The 16,859-nt window shown below is 39.6% G+C and overlaps 1 protein-coding gene across 2 annotated transcripts; it reads right to left on the bottom strand.

The window, feature by feature from the left end:
* Window positions 1-6,018: 6,018 nt before the first annotated feature.
* Window positions 6,019-16,504, bottom strand: tfap2c (transcription factor AP-2 gamma (activating enhancer binding protein 2 gamma)). 2 transcript variants are annotated; one of them, XM_087800416.1, is made up of 8 exons: window positions 16,165-16,504; window positions 15,519-15,983; window positions 14,590-14,641; window positions 13,653-13,724; window positions 13,118-13,340; window positions 11,389-11,507; window positions 9,402-9,543; window positions 6,019-8,100 (listed from the first exon to the last, which is right to left on the bottom strand). In XM_087800416.1, exons 1-8 carry the CDS (start codon window positions 16,210-16,212, stop codon window positions 7,806-7,808), a joined length of 1,416 nt encoding a protein of 471 aa, XP_087656542.1. In that variant the 5' UTR covers window positions 16,213-16,504; the 3' UTR covers window positions 6,019-7,805. The 2 variants fall into 2 exon arrangements, with proteins under 2 accessions (XP_087656542.1, XP_087656543.1); XM_087800417.1 differs by lacking the exon at window positions 13,653-13,724.
* Window positions 16,505-16,859: the final 355 nt, after the last annotated feature.

The following is a 16,859-nucleotide window of genomic DNA, read 5'->3' as shown; positions in this document are numbered from 1 at the left end:
ACTTATACCATTACTTTTTAACTCTCTGGATTATGATTGTACATTATATGAGTATAGTAAGGTGGCAATTATGTTATTTGTCAAAATAATGTTTCTTTTGAAAATGTACTTAAATATGTTGGAATTTAATTTGTGTAATGTTGGTGGATGTCAAGTCCACGTCTTGTTCAGGTTCCAAAAGGACACAAGGACAACTCAAATGTTCCACTCAATCACTTGTATTTGTTCCTTTCAGACAGACAAAAAAGATTTTAATTATCCATTTAAATTAAACGGTAAATAAATTTAAACATTTAAACATTCTAAATTCATTTTAAACTAACTTAAACATTCAAACATTTTAAATTCATTTAAACATTTGAATATTTTAAATTCATTTAAACATCTTAATAAAATAGTTTAAATGAATTAATAAGCACTAAATCTAATTTCATGAATTTTCCAAACCTTTTTAGTAAAGCTCTGATATGTAATTTATACTATTCTTTTTAATCTTTTACCTTTAATTTTCTAAAATGAAATGTTATTTGAGCAAACCCATTAACCCCAAAATAAATATAGTAAATGCTGCAATGTGTACCTTAACTAACATTTACCGCAGTCAAACATAAATTTGAACATCTAAGCATTTCAAACACAATGAAAGTAAACAAAACATTTCACCGACCATTGGCGTCTTTGGACTGAACCCATTGTGTACTTGGAGCGTCTTCTCTCTCTGACTGACTGAGAACCTCCATGACTCCACAGTTCACAGGTGATCCACATTAGTGCCAATGACTGAAGCAGCTAGTTTGCTGCTGCTGGTGCACTCTGGGAAGTGTGGTTCTTTGACAAATTCTGAGCTTCAGCTGAACACCTCCCACTTGAGCTCCTGGTTTTCCAAACCCAGAGAGGTCACACAAGCCCTTTGCTTGTTCTTCAGGAGAATGACAAGGTGTCTGACGTCTCTATGAAGAATTGTGGCTGGGATTTTGGTTTGAAGCCTCTTGGTTTTTCCAGTGTTTGCTGGTCCTTCTTTTCTGTTTGCCTTTGTGATGTGATCAGGATAGCTGGGAAAAGTCTTCACAAGCACATCTCCTACAATACCTTTGCTGTGACCATTACTTCACTTTTGTTTTATTTATTTTTTATAATTGTTGTTTTGCAGATTCATGAATGAACGCTGTGGGTGTTATTTCATGAAATCATTCTTTGTGGTATTTAAGTGACAATGTAGTCATTTTATACTGTTTGATATATAAATGCAGAACACAAATATGTGTGATGCAGGATTTCTCCTCAGACAGGTGTTGCCTGTGACTTTTTCAACACAATATACAATAAAAATACCAATGTAGTCGGCTCACTGCGAGTCCAGGTGTGTTGATCAACCACACAGGAGCTTTTACAGTCATAAAGAGAAAACACTCACACCTCTGAGACGCCGGGGAATCGCTTGAAGATCAGACAACAAAGAGTGGTTAACATGGTTTTTAAAACTTCAGAAGACGCTTTCTAAATTTGGCGGTTTACGTCCAGATATATAAAATAATATCCTTTGTTTATTTGATGAATATTTTTCAAAGGCGATTTAAGAATGAGCATAAATCTCACATGACTATCACAGGTTGGTTGAGTGAGTCGATCGTGACGTAGGACTCGGTCTGGTCCAAGTCATTAGGTGGTTTCAGTGGTTGGAACTGCAACAAGCGATTAGTCTGCGTGCAAATGAGCCTTAATGTGGAGCAGATTGGAGTAGCGGTTGATGAAGGGAAATGGTTCCGTCTAAATAGAGGAGAGGAAGGTGGGGAGGATATCTGGGAACAAGGTCCCCCGATTGCTGCCAGGGGACGTATAAAAGTTTGTTTAGAGAACATAACGACATAATAGTCGGCCTATATCTGTGTTTGTCTTTTTGAGTCTTTTAGAATTTGTGGATGCTGCATCGTATGTCACAGACCAGAATAAAAAAATGAAAACTACATCTATTTTTTTTTTATTTCAACAAGAACAAGATATTTGTGAGCGACCACCTGAAAGGCTTTGGTCATGGGAACTATTGGAAGCTCTCCCCATTGCCTTTTAAAAGTTCTTCCTTATAGCCCTTCCTAGGATTCCTAAAGGCCCCAGTACCCGGATGCAGGGACTGACCGGGGAAGCCTCTACCTCCCACCTAGGCAACTAGAGTATTTTCTCCTCTTCCTTCCCTTTGCCTCGTAGATCCAGTCTTTTCAACGGATTGTCAGTTTCAGTTTCAACACAGTTAGGCTGCCTTAGGCATTTGCACCAAGCCACACCGGCCTACATGTGGCGGCTGTTATGATCTCTGGCAACTTTCTCTGTGTCCCGATATCATCGATGAGCTTCCACCCCATTTTATTCAGAATGGATTTGAAACCTCTAAATCTAAGATGTAACGCTTCATTGAGGGGTTACTACACTACCATAATTAATTGGCATAAACACCCCTTTTCTTATCTCAGGATATGCTCTGTCATTCCCAATTTGTTTTTTGCAAAGTTGGCAAACGGGGGTCTCCACTAAGCCCCAGGTGAACAGGTTGGAAGGACATGAGGGGGGGGGGGGGACGTCAAACGGACTGGACCAAAAATTCCGTCAAGAGTGTTGTGCGATCCTGCTTTGACCTTATCTGGGATTACCTGACAAGTTCAGTCACAACATGTGTTCCAGGCATCCCGGTATGCCAGGGGCCCCTCCAGAATGAACAGTTACAATCGAAAAAGCCTTCTTAGAGTTCTCCAACCACCTCTAAGAAAATCTTCACTGAGAAGTGAGATGGTCCTTAACGGCCTAAAGTTGCTTGCATTGTCTTTTTTGGGAAGTAAGACCATCCCTCTGATGAATGGCATAGGAGACATACAGCTCAGACAGATGACCTTGATGACCTTGGTTGATAACCTTAACTTCAGATATAAGATCAGACTACACAGCAAAAAAAAAAAACACTATGACAACACAGACATTTTGTAAACATTTCTAACCATTGTGTTGTCTCAGAGGCAACACAAGGGATACCTCAAACACATTTGTTTTCAGGCCACCGGGTCACCTGGACCCAGACACAACACAAGGCTCAACCAATATAATTGCCTTACATTAATTGAATCGCTATAATCCGGGGCTTAATCAATCAAAACAACCATAAGAATCTAGAATTATAGAAGATGCTGACACACTCAGTATAGGCGAGTAAGAAAGAAAAGCTCCTTCAAAATATTTACAGACCCAGATGGCACTTTATTTTGCTAACAGATTTAGAAAGCTAGCGATATGTTATTTTTTTTAAATGGGGTACTCTTACCTAATGACCAATTGTACCTTTCATGTTGAGCAATGAACTGCTGACAATGCAAAATGACTAAACCTGTCTACCTGTCTGTGAAACCAGGAACTAGATACGTTTTAATTACTCAACATGTAAACAATCTATCAGGTCAAAATATTTGAAGGGTACTTTCAGGTAAGCTAAAGTTTAAAGAGAGATAAGATAAACACTCCAATTGTGTGTGGAAGCAACCAGAGACAAATATGACCTCAACTTTCTCACCGTGTTGTATACATTTACTTTCCCGAGGTATCTTTCTGTGTGCCAACCCACATAAAAAGGTCATTCCATCAGTGGTGACATGAAATATGACCAGTACAGTTCAGTGAATCATGGCTTGACAAGTAGCCCTGGGCTCCCTAATGAAATCAAAAGACTATATTAGCATGTCAGATCTAATTTCCAACCCAAAAAAAAAAAGAAAAGAAGGCTGTACATGGCAGACTTTTATTTCATGGACTGGGGGAAGCGAAAGCAGGACAGGTAAGCTCGACGAGTCTCAGCTCGCCTTCTTTTCCCATCTTTATTAGGTGTGTCAGAGGTGAATCACTTGCTCGGTCTCACAGGAAATTCTCTGAAAGCGTATTAGGAAACTTTGGGGCCAAGTCAGAGATGCTAAAACTGATCTGACAGGGCGTATTGCAATACGCTTTATTAACATCTGTTAACAGGCATTTCCCACTAACAAAGTGCCACTGCAGAATATTTTTTAAGCCAGCAACAGAAGGAGCTGTTGTTTGAACAGCCGTGGTCATCAAAGACAATCCTCCTCCTTATACTCGCCCCATCTACTTTCGTCAATGTCTCCGCTTTCTTTACGACAAATCTCCTCCTCCCATTATTCGGCTCAAGCTATAAGCTAACATGAGTAACAGAAAGGCAGTTAAAGTCAACCGCTAAGCAGGCAGCGAGCCACACAGATGACAGGTCTGGTTGAACAGGTTCCTTAAGGGAGAGGCTGATACTTGTTTACTAAGTATGGCACAACGCTGCTGCTGCTGCTGCTTCCTCAGAGCCTGAACTTTCTTTGACAAAGTCCTAAAGTGACCCACAAAAGTGTGAATAAAACGCTGACCTGCACAGTAGCTTTCATTAGCGTTGAATATCACTCAAATAACCCGTTGAAGATTAAGCAACCTTGCATGCATGTCAATTCCATGTGCGGTTTTTGCATAAATTCTTCTCCTCACATGATCAAAGGAGCTCGTCATCTGCATAGAAACTTGCAGCTCTGGTTCAAATAAGCTGTGAAACTAGATGGAATTCTGCACGCCAGACGGAAGCGTCAAACTTTCGAGTCAAAAGGTCTTAAGACTTTCAACGTCTTAAACAGACGGAGCCAAGACAGATGAATGATAAAAGACATGATGACAAGAAAATGCCCAAAACATTATTTATTAATATTTCCGGATAATTGTACCTGATTCCATATGAATTTCATTTTTTTTTATTAATATATTGTAAAATAAAAATTGAAGCTCAGTCTTCAGAAAGAGACTCAAAACAGCCCAGCTTTTTCTCTGCATGGTTATTATTTTTGGATGGTTTGGGGATCATAAAGGTTCCTTTATCAGTTTAATCAGCTAAAATCTAGCTTCTGTACAGTATGGTTGCTATGGGTGTGCCCCAAGGCTCTATCCGAGGTCCTCTTTCCCATATACATTTTTGTTTTCTCCTCTTGGTAACATTTTGCAATTTAACCTGAATTGTTATTCAATGCTATTCATGCTCAACCATGCTATTCAATGCACTGACAAAATTCAACATGGAAACTTTTGTTCTCCCATTTATTACCTCCGCCAAGGTTCTGCAAATGTTTCTTTGATTTTTTTTGTTTGACAGTTTGTAAACTGAATATAAGTAAAACAAGGATCTTCCAAGATTTGTAAGAACTGAATCCCTGTGAAGTGATTTAAATTTAGTGTCGTCTTAATAAAAGAAGGTTTAAAAGGTTTTACTATTCACGTGTATCTGCTTCTCACCACTGCTGCTCTGGCTAAGAACGAGCAACAAATGAATCAATTAAATGTATCCCAGCTACCAGGGGCAAGAGGCAGGGGACAGCCCAAACATTTGGCCAGCCTACTTAGCTTACAACCATTAAGCGCTGTAAGTTTATCGGACTATGGTTAGAAGCCAGAGGGCTCAGAAGAGTCTGACACAAGCGAGAGAAGTTCGTACATAACTCCTTAAGTCACATATTTTACTCCAAGAGTTGCCTCAAGCTGGTATTGAACCTGTGACCTGCTTACTGTGAGGCAGGTCATCACATGGATGACTTCAGAGCAGATAAAGGTTGCGGTTGTGGGTAGACGGACCAACAACAAAAAAAAGTTATTGATGTGAATTCATGTGACTAAATAGACCACAACTTAGATGAAATATCTAAGACAAGTTGGCCATTTTTTTTTTATCAAGTGTATGTGTATGTATTTTTTTCCTCATACTCTTAAAAAAAAAAATCACACAAACACAAGATGTTCTGTGCTGCGTAGGTCTGCTGTCACATGTTGCACTTTTGAGGTTTTCCCCTCACCACACTGGACGTTTGTGATGCAAAGTGAATAAAGATGGCTTCTGTTAGTGTTCCCGATGCTACATTTGGGGTTTATTAATAGGACCAGCCTCAAACACATGATTTCAACCATCATATGTGAGAATCAGCAGGAGAAAGGAAAAAATCTCTATAATGGTGATTTAGCAAGACAGTTTTTTTTATTGTTCCTGAAAGTTTTTTTTTCTTTTTACATCATTTAAAAAAAAACAAAAAAAACAAAATAAAGTGTCATGCCAGCTTCCTATTCTCTACACAATAAAAAACTAATTTATAAAACACTTCATCATTAAAAACCATACACCAAGAATGATACCGTTATTTACAGAAACCCATTAAATTACAACATAAATTAAAAAATATTTACATCCGGGTAAAGATATTGGATAAAAGTCTGGAATTGGAATATCTAATTAAAAACATCTTACAAAAGAAAAATACACTCACTCTTTCAACACAGACGTAAACCTTGTTTGGTGATGGTTTTAATACTTAATAGAAATACTTTACGTAGACACAAATACTTGTGCTACCGAGAAAGAAAACGGCTTGTTTACGACTCAAAACACATAAGAGGCTTCTGTCATTGTCCTTAAAAGTCTTTTCTTTCGGGGGCGAAACACACACCGACAATCGAACATTGTCGTCTCTCATTCCGGGCGGACGACGGGACATAAGATTCGAATCAAATCTCCGAGCACAATAACACTGTAGCCATTTTGAAGTGGTTTGAACAAATGGAGCACACACACACAAAATAAAGTTCCTCCAGCATTCTCATATGAAGATTGTCTTTTGCAAGTCCATTGAGACTCAGGAAATCAGCGGATTTGCCTCCAGACGGAGCCTGGCAGGGGAGGAATTCACAGCCACAGCGACTCATCTTGAAATGATGTCCTCCAGGGAGGAGAAGAAACAGTGCTCACTTTGTTCTTTTGCTTGTCTTGTCTACAGAGTGCAGGTCTCATGGTTGTGGCATCTTAAAATTGGTGACTCTTTGGTGGTTTTAGTACTTCTCAGGCCACATGTACACGAGGCCCCATAAAAAAAAAATAAAAAAAAACATTTCCTCAGAGATATAAAAGACTCTCTTGTCCACTGGAAGGCAACAGTTTGCGATCATTAAAATCATCTCTGCACAACTATGAAGATGGTGACACGGTGCGTTCATGTGCTGCGATTTGCTCGTTCGAAGCAGAAAACAGTGACTTTTTAATCATTATTCAATGAACAATAATTAACTTTGAAAGGTAGTTTTGAGTAAATAATACCTTCAAATCTATTTGGATTCATGTAGAAGGAGCGACTAGATGGTACATTAAATTCCAACATCACTTGAACGCACCGATTCACCATCTAATTTGTTTTACTTCAACGTTGATGCAAGTTTCAAAGAATTTCCAACATTTTCTTATCCTCATCTAGATTTGGCAGAGAGTTCAGAGGTGTTCCCAAGTCAGAGTGAATCCTTGATATTCCCACACAAGCAATAAAGTTGTCCAGTTCCTTCGCTAACTCCATATCTTTTGGGCTGCTTGTATGTGTTTTTTTGGGGGGTGGGGGTAAAACTCCAACCCATCCACAAGCTAGTTCTGATCCAGACAGACCTGGCGCATCCTAAGGTTCTGGTTCATGTGGATGAAAAGGAGGATGAGCTCTTGTGTACAGGCAGCCTTGATACTGCCGCTAACATGTGCCATCAAGCAAACTGATAAACCTTGAGTCCTGTAAGGAAGTCGAGTAAATTGTAACAGTTAAAATGCACACACACACACATACGCTCACATACAAATGCATCTCTCAAAAACAACAATACTAAATATTGAATTTACAAAAGTCCAAACAGGGGGCAGACAGGGTGATGGGATTAAGGGACTTTGGGGGGTTTTTTTTCAAGTTCACAGGGATTCTTTCACGGAGCTCTCATTTCCTGTGTTTGTCCATTTTGTCGGCAGATTTGCTCCCACTGTCTGAGGATCCCTGCGTGTCGCTACCGGAGCTCAGGTACATCTTGTCCACTTGCTTGAGCGCCTCGTTCAGGTAGTTCTGGAGCGAGGTCATGGCGGCGCAGATGGCCGGGGAGCCGAAGCCGTGGGTGATGAGGCTAAAGTGGGTCAGGCAGCCCTGGATCGCCGGCTCCAGGATCGGCGCGGGACGGGAGTTTCCTAGAGGCGAGCGGTCCTGGGTGAGCAGGTCTGTGAATTCTTTGCAGATTTGCCTGAAAGGGAGAGAAAATAATCAAAAAAAAGGGTTCACTGGAGTTCATTAATGTGTCTTAGTTTAACACTTCATTTATCATCCCGTCACTGCTAAAAGGTTACTTGATTGTAACTCCTCAAAGGTTTTTCCCATTTAGAAAATACAACATCTGAAATCATTGTTGTCGCTCATAGTACTTGGCTCAGTCCTACCGCACCATCTAGAAGAACCATAGATTTCACTTATCAAATGTCAGAAAAAATAAGCTTTCAGGAGAGAAAGAATCTTGTTGTAAAAAATGGCAAATGGTTCAAATCGATCATCGTAATTTTTTTTATCAAGTAGAAAAATTTAAACTGCCATTACAAGCTTGAAAAACTGGATGACATAAACAAAAAAAATGCAACTGGTCTTAAAGAAAATATTGGGAAAAGTACAAAATGTAGCAGGAAATGGGTTTCGGAGAATTAAATGAATTCAAAGTAGTGTAAAACTGTCCATTTTTATTGGAGGAAAACACTAAGAACATTTCAGCCCAAGTCACCAAAGGGTGAACCTCATTGCACAAGACAGTTTAGTATTCTCCTTCAAGGTCAAACTTCAATTCTATTTTCCATCATCAACTTTTTTCAGTTTGCATATTTCCCCTGATTATTCTTGAGGATCTTTGCTGACTAGAAGAAAAACTGTTTCAATACTGTCGTCTTCACTGAACAATACATGCACAACCAGTTTCATGTGCACTTTAATAAGATTTGAACCAAACATGCGTCTCCAAAGTCCTATGGGGCCACATTTATTGAGTTCAAGGGCCAAACCTTGACATTTTCCTTGCTGGTTTTTGCTTAATATGAATTCAAAACTCCGTATATTAGAACAAAGAAGTTGGAATTCCTTTTCTCTCAAAAGTATTTTTGACAGACAATATATTGAACATTCATCCACAGCAATTCAATTCAATTCAATTTTATTTAAAGTGTCTTATCATAACAAAGTTATCTCAAGACACTATACAGTTGAAATAAGACTACAGTTGATTAAGGAAAAATAGATCCCAGCAATTCAACAAAGAGGAAGAAAGCAGCTTGGAAAGACAATAGTTGACTTGAATCATTTCTCCTCTTACATAAAGCTTGATTTCCCACAATGCATTTCACCATAATAAATGACGCTTGATTCCAAAGGATCTTTGGCGAAAGACGGTTTGAAATTCTGCCAGCTATTGTCAAATTGTTTTTCACACCAACACTAACCCTCTGTTTTGCCCTCATATGTCCGAGGCTTGCTTTGCAAATCTTGCAGAAGGACAAAGACACTTACTTGGCTGCTAGGAGCATGTTCTTGCGGGAGTTAACCTCGTTGCGTTCGACGTGCGGTCGGCCCAGGTACTCGGCGATCGCCTTGGAGGGAAACTCCGTCTCGCACACGTAACCGAAGTCTCTGGCTAAATGAACGGCTTCACCTTTAAGAAGAGAGAACGTTTGGTTTTAAAAAAGTGACAAACGCCCAACACTACGTTGGATGAAGGCAGTACTTAAGTCCATCTAATGACTCAATTATCAAAGCACTTTTAGTTCACACTTTAGATCATGTAATTACGTTTTTTTTATTTAAATAAATACCTCTGGCTTCAAAGAGTTCTGAACTTATCTTAATAAAGAATGTTGATCATGGAACAGAAGATTAGATATTGTTGCTGTTCCGGAGATCCATCTGGATCTAAGACGTATTTGAAGTATTTGTCATTGAATTCTAATGCTTCTAAATGTTGCTCATGGTCCCAGTTTTATTCTGAAAAAGTGAAAACTTTGTTGTTGTATTGATTTGATGCTATAACGTGTTCTAGAAGTTCATGTAAAACCAGTGAACATAATTGGTTTCTTTGACATTAAGGAAGCAGAGAACATGATTTTTTTTTTGGAACTGCCTGCATGTTGGTTCAGAAATAGAACCATCATCAGCTGTACTGCTCTCTTGCTCCAGGGCTAGAACAGCGAGTCAGATGAATATATTCTTTTCTTCAGGCTGGTTTACATGGTTGTAATAAGCTTATCTGGATAAAATGTTGGCAAGAGAGCGAGGCCCTGCACCGACAACTGCAGCGCTTATTGACGGACGCGCACATCACTCGGGGACGTGAGCTGCTCGTTCGACGCGCAAACTTTAAGGTCAGCCGGCGCTACTGGCAACGCACACACGGGATAACAAGGCTTAATTCAACGTTGAAGGTCTCTAAATAACAAAGCCCGGAGTCATCGTCCCGCACAGAGTCATCAGGCCGGTTTAAAAATAAATAAATAAAGGAGGTGCTTTTATATAGAATAAAAATGTTTTTTTAAGTAGCCAGAGGCCGTCGTGATTTAACCGATACTGAGATTTAGTGAATTATTGAAGCCCGGCTAACATATGACTTCTGCGGTATTGTCAACTTAGTTTTTTAAAAAGGCATCAAAGGCATGTAACCGGGAGTGTTTTGACTTGTGTGGTAACAATCAGCGTCAAAACAAACATTAGAAGAAAAACAGCTAAACACAATAAACATAGAGAATAGAAGATCTCAGTCTACAGTAGATTATTTACAGTAGATTTTTTATGTAGGAAGATTCTAATAATGAAGAATTTAAAGGATATAAATGGGGCTTTAGTTGCAGGAATGACTAAAAGTGTTTATTGCTTTGTTCAACATTCAACGTTTATCTAGCGACGAGTCATGAGCTGAGATCCATCCGCCTGGTTCTGTCCCGTCTCTTGAACTCTCAGTACAAGCTTGCTGGTAATTTAAAGTGTAACCCAGCGAAAGAAGAGTATTTTTTTATTGAAGTACTTCTAACTACTACCAGGGTTCCTACAGTATAAGGCCTTAAAGTTAAATGTACATGTTAAGACTTTATTACCATTTGAGATCATTTATTTACTATTTATTTTACCATTAAATAAGACTTAACAATTAAAAAAAAAAATGAAAAAATTAATATTAAAAAAAAACGAACATATTTTGGAAGCATGACTTTTAAAAATATCTTGCAAAACAAATACACAGTGATGACAAATGTTTGTTGGATGACTAATTGAATGAATGTCCCATTTCCCCCCGCAATTAAAAATAAATTTACCAGTAGTACCGGTTTTAAACTTACATTAAATCGTATTATTATATTTTTGAAAATGTAATCCTCAAGTTCTTCAAGCTCGAAAAAAAATGTAGGAGTGCCAACATTCTTAGGATAATGGAGCGACAGAACCGCTCTCAAACCCAGCAATTAAACCGGAGGAGGTGGCGAGACTGAACTGAGTGACATGTTCGTACCTTCTACTAGAGACGTGAGTAAAGTGACGTTGGCGGCCTTCCTCCTTCCTGCTGGCAGGTTCAGTCCGATTTTGTCCAGCTTCTCTCGCAGCGAGCGGCCTCCATTTTTCGACTTGGCTCTGCAGGAGGAAGGGACACGGAGATCCACTGAGTCACATGTTTTTATTATGAGCCAGACAATTGTTTTTGGGGGGGAGAAATTGAGATGATCACGAGAAATTTGAAGTTTAATTTTGACACCTCTCGAGCGAAACAAGGGACGTGGCTAACAACATAAATGTTTTTTAAACAAAACAAGGATATAATCCGGAGCAGAGAAATCCATCATCTGCACAAAACGCTGCTCCCCACTTGCACAGTTTAGCTTCCGCATGAGTGAGGAGCCACGCCGGGGTGAGATAGGCAGCATCTTTAGGGAGGCATGTGTGGACGAGAACCCCTCCACCCCTGCCATCCTCATCACGGTCCCGCTGCTAATGAGCCCCTCCTATTGCTATATGACCTACTTAAAAAACGTGTTCGGCTTTGTGTTGTTGTGTGTGTGTGTGTGTGTTGGTGTGTGCATCAGCATTAAGTAAGGCACACGGGAAGTGGCAAACATGCACTCTTAGCACAAATAACGTTCTATACAGTCACCTTACGGTCCCACAGCAGACTACAGCACACAAGCGAGTAGAAAAAGCTGACTTTTCTTTTGTTATTAAATAATGCTGACCTTGCAGAAAGCACTCTACAATTTAAATCTTTCTATTGGCCGTCAAACCAATACAAATAAGAAACAAATATACATGATTATGCCATGACAGCTAATAACCTAAATAAGATTATTTTAATAGATATAAAATGTAATATATAATTTGATGATAGGCTTTTTTTCAAACATTTTTAGGAAAAATAAGTACTCACAAAAATGATAAATAAAGTGAAAAAAGAGGAGGAAAGGCGAAAACAAAAACAAAACATAACGTTGTTTAGATAAATAATACAAATTAAAATCATTAGCTGGGAGGGCCACAAAATACTTGGCCCAGGATTAGAGTATATTTACCAAACACAATTTCAATAAATTAATGCATTTCCACGCTACAAATGTAAACATTTAATGAAGATCTTACGAGGAAACCATGAGGTAAGAAATTAGTCCGTACAAGCAATCACTTTAGAATTAGTGCCTGTAGTTTTAAGGGTTAGCACTGTGTTGACATTAACAGAGAAAAACTAATATTGACTGTATCCACAATGGATAAGGAAAAGGCATCAGCAGCCAAATTAGTTTTTTGTTTATCGTTTGTTCTCGCTTTTTGCAAAATTTAGTTTTTGATTTAATGTAGATCACAAAAATTCCACTATTCATTTGATTATATGATCAATATATTTTGTGTTAATAGTTAATCATAGACATGTGCATAAATACAAAACTGTTAATAATATATAAATAATCAGAATGCTCCAGTACTATAGAAGATTTCTTATTATTATCTTACATATTGGTGCATTTTAAATGTGCATTAAGAAGCGGGGTCTTTCTGTGAGTTAGCTTTAGGGTTCCTGGTTCACCTCTTGTGAACCACTAACTAGTTGTGGGGCCAACATCAAGGTCACATGATCCATTAAATCCAATCGTGAAAGTGTCATCAAAATAAACCAAGAAATTGTTCTGATTCGTTTTAACTTTTGCCACTTTTTCAAAATAATCGCCTTTAAATAACTATTAAATCAGGAATCTGACCTGCGCAAAACTCCGCCCAGAAGCGATGCGTTCAGACACTCTGGGGGCGACAGGCGTCTCTGGACCTCAGCCACGGTGACCTTGTACTTTGAAGTGGAGCTGAGAAGAGACAGGCGGCCCGGTACTGAGCAGAAGACCTCTGTTGGGTTCGACACCATGCCCAACAACGACTCTTTCTGGAAAGGGAGGCCCAGTGAATTACCCTTGGGCAGAGTAACAGGACCTGAAAGACAAAATCAAGAGTCAGGAAGGTGATTAAAAGAAGGATGTCATTGTGTTTATTGTGCAGAAACAAGTTTTCTTTTTTTTTTAAGGGTCTATGCTTGATTACATGCAACTTTTCACGCCTTATATCGTGACTTCTCAAGCCTTTTTTTTAATTTATTTTACCATTCACAAACAAATCACAGCTACAGTCGCAGCACAGGCTCTAAGACCATGACTGTCACCTCGAAGGGAGTCTAACACAGAAGCACTGACGGACAAACAAAACACAACAGCACACTACAACAGCAGAGCTATCGTCAATCCTCACCGGCGAGAATGCCCCCCTGATAATAAGTCCTCTGTAAGCGATCAAGGTTCCTGCCACCACGAAGTCCTAATACTGAGACAGAAATCACAGAAGTCACATGAGCGCTTTTTCGGGTTTCCCGCACGCGGCTGGGAATGACATGCCATTGTTTACAAGTGGAAAACCTAGATTGCCCATAGCGTGCCCTTGAGCATGGGAACCATATAATGAGCCGTCAGTGATTTCCGAAACAAATGGGGACCGGCTGGTTCACTGTGCAAATTGCTTTCCGTCGGCAGCCATGCCGAGTATTGTTGACACACTCCATTCACGGCGGATGATGACTTAATCGTCGTATCTATTTGTACATCTATGACAGTGAAGTCTGGCTGTTACTACGACGCAATTCCAAATAAAAACTAGTCCTGATGACAAAATGGCAGGGGGTAGGATCTTACTCGAAAAGAAACTCTTCAAGTCCAAACAAATTACTAAACTGCCCTTTACATGCAAGCCCAACGCCACACCCCGGCAAACGTTTGAACAAAAACAGCTTCTAGATCAAACTCAGAACTTCCTGTAACCCTGAAGAAGCTGGGGTCAAACTTTTAACTGTCAGGGTACTTGTTTTTTTCCTGTCAACTATAATGACACGCTGGTATTTTTTTTCTTGAGAACCGAGCATCATTAATGACAAAAAAAAAGAGTTCAAGAGGGAGCTAATTGCTGCGACTAGAATCATGTGTCAAAAAAAAAGGTCGAAAAAGCTCCTCCTTTTGTGAACTCATGCCTTTTGGAAGTTTGACACGCTAATAACTGCTTTGACATTTCATGAGAGTAGAAAAAAACCTTTTGTATGGGTGTTAACGTTTGGTAATAAATTTAGTCACACGTTGCATTGCAAAACTGTTGTCTGTTAGGGGGTTTTTTTCGGTAAAAGAAGAGAATAAAAACACACCTTTTTTGATGACTGTCTGATCAGCCATTATGATACCATGGTCGTCAACGTGCTGAAGAAGAAGGTTAAAAAAAAACAATGAGTTAAAAACACAAAATAACACACATAACCAACACGGTCACCTGTTTAACAATTATTTACACTCGGCATATGTTAGACTCACTTTTTCTGTTTTGTCCACCAAGTTTTTATTTTCTGCTTTTATGAATAAAAACTCAGTTTTGAGAATTCAGTTGTCAGTAGGATGATTAACGTCGAGCACACTTATTTAAAAATGTTGTTATTAATACCGTCTTCTCGTGTAGAGAGTTCAATGTATTTTTCCACATTTCAAACTAAATTAAAAAAATATATTACTTCACAACAATTTAATCATAATTTCCAAATTTGCTTATATAATGTGAAAATGTTGCAAAATTATTTTCTCAGCTGCACATATTTTCTCTTTTCCTTTTATCCTTTTGGTTTTATTTCTTTTAAGCCTGTCAATCAGTAACATAATCTAAAACTATTTATTCAAACATAACTCTAATAAACACTTATTTTTAAAACTTAAAAATGTACCTCCAATTCTAAAAAACACAAAATTAGAATTATCCCATGATCATCGTTAGCTACTCAATTGGTTCCGTTTTTTATGTGAGTATATTTTTAAAAAATTAAGCTATTCTACCGTTTTTATTAGCTTGTTTTTTTTTTTTTTATCTGAATTATTGTATTGCCCTTTTTTTTAAAAAAAAAAAAGACAGGATCTAGTTTTAGTACAAGAGCAATATAAAGTATATTGCGTTATATTTCTAATAATGTTTTGCTGAAAGTCTTAAAATGATGAGAGGAATACAGGTACAATATTAAATTATTTGCAACCAAAAAAAAGTGACGCTAAAGATTTAGAACAGGTACAAATCCACCCCTAAATTCAAACTCACCTGCACATCGTCCAGTCCGTGTCCCATGTCGTGCATCCCCATATTCTCCCCGATCACCGACGAGTCCAGGCCGTGTCCGTGCGGCGGGAGCAGCTCCGGCCGCCGGAAGCCTTCCCTCCTCACGCCGGACGAGCCTCCCTCCAGGCCGAGGATCTGACTGGCGAGGCCGCTCCTGCCGTGGCCGCCCAGCCCGTCCTGGCCCTGGTTCCGCCCGGGCCACGGCTGCTGCTGGTTGGACGCCTGCGACTGGTGCAGGGAGTTGATGTTGAAGGGGTCCCCCAGGTGCGAGTAGGGGTCGCTGGCCTGCGGGTAGGAGATGGGCTGGTAGGGAGGCGGGAAGTAGGGCGGCTGGAAGTCGGAGTTGGCCGAGTGCGAGAGGGAGGGCGAGGGGCTGTACAGGTGCTGGCTGACCGCCGGCAGGTGAGGCAGCCGCGGGTTCCCATTGCTGCTGCCGTCGTGTCTCTCCTGGAGGACACAAGGTAGGTTTAGATGACAACATGGCGGCGGTTGTTGACGTCTGCTCCCCAACTGTCGTCTCCTCCTGAAACTACTTTTACTACACTAAAATAGAACGCGACTTTTTTTTTTTTTTAATCCACTTTTTAATAACATATTTGACTTTTTTTTCCCCCACCGATCAACTCACCTCACAGTCATCCTCATACTTCACGTTGTCGGCTAGTTTCCACAACATTTTGAGAAGAAAATCCGTTCAAATAGAAGGAAAAAAAAAACACAAAAACAAAAAAGAGAAAATGTTGTTTTTGAAAAAAAGGGGAGTTGTTTTTGTTTTTTGTTTGGTTTAATCCAGCTGGTGTGGAAAAGTGAAACTCTTCGCGTGGACCATGAGGATTCGAGCGCTTAGATGAAGTCACTCTGAGAAGACTCGCTGTCAGAAGTAGATGTTTTTTTTTTCCCCCGAGTCTCTGCGCCTCTCGAGGAGAAAGTGGGCGAAACACTTCTCAAGTAAGAGGAAAAAAACTCGACTCCCTCTTTTGGACAACTCCAAGATTGTTCAGTGCAACCTTCAGAGGAAACAGATCTGTACTATATCTGCTCAGGAGGGAGGGAGGTGGGCGTGGCACCGTGACGTCAGCGTGGATCATGAAGCCGATTGGCCGGGTCGCGGGGACCAATGGGATTTCTGTCCGTCTGTTCATATTGTTCAATTATTATCATTGCCTCCAATATTGGGCCATGATTCAGCTCGAGTTTGTATCGTTAGTTATATGCAAATCGAGATTACTAACGCGTCATGTGTGTGTGTTTTTTTTAAAGATGAAAACAAGAGGGAAATCCACGGATCGTTTTCCATTTTCAAATCAACATTTCTATTAATAG

The sequence above is a fragment of the Callionymus lyra genome, chromosome 10, assembly GCF_982586985.1.
Source record: "Callionymus lyra chromosome 10, fCalLyr1.hap1.1, whole genome shotgun sequence".
In the NCBI taxonomy this organism is placed as follows: domain Eukaryota; kingdom Metazoa; phylum Chordata; class Actinopteri; order Syngnathiformes; family Callionymidae; genus Callionymus; species Callionymus lyra.
The sequence above is the reverse complement of the archived record's forward strand: the minus strand, read 5'-3'. Positions and strand labels throughout refer to the sequence as shown.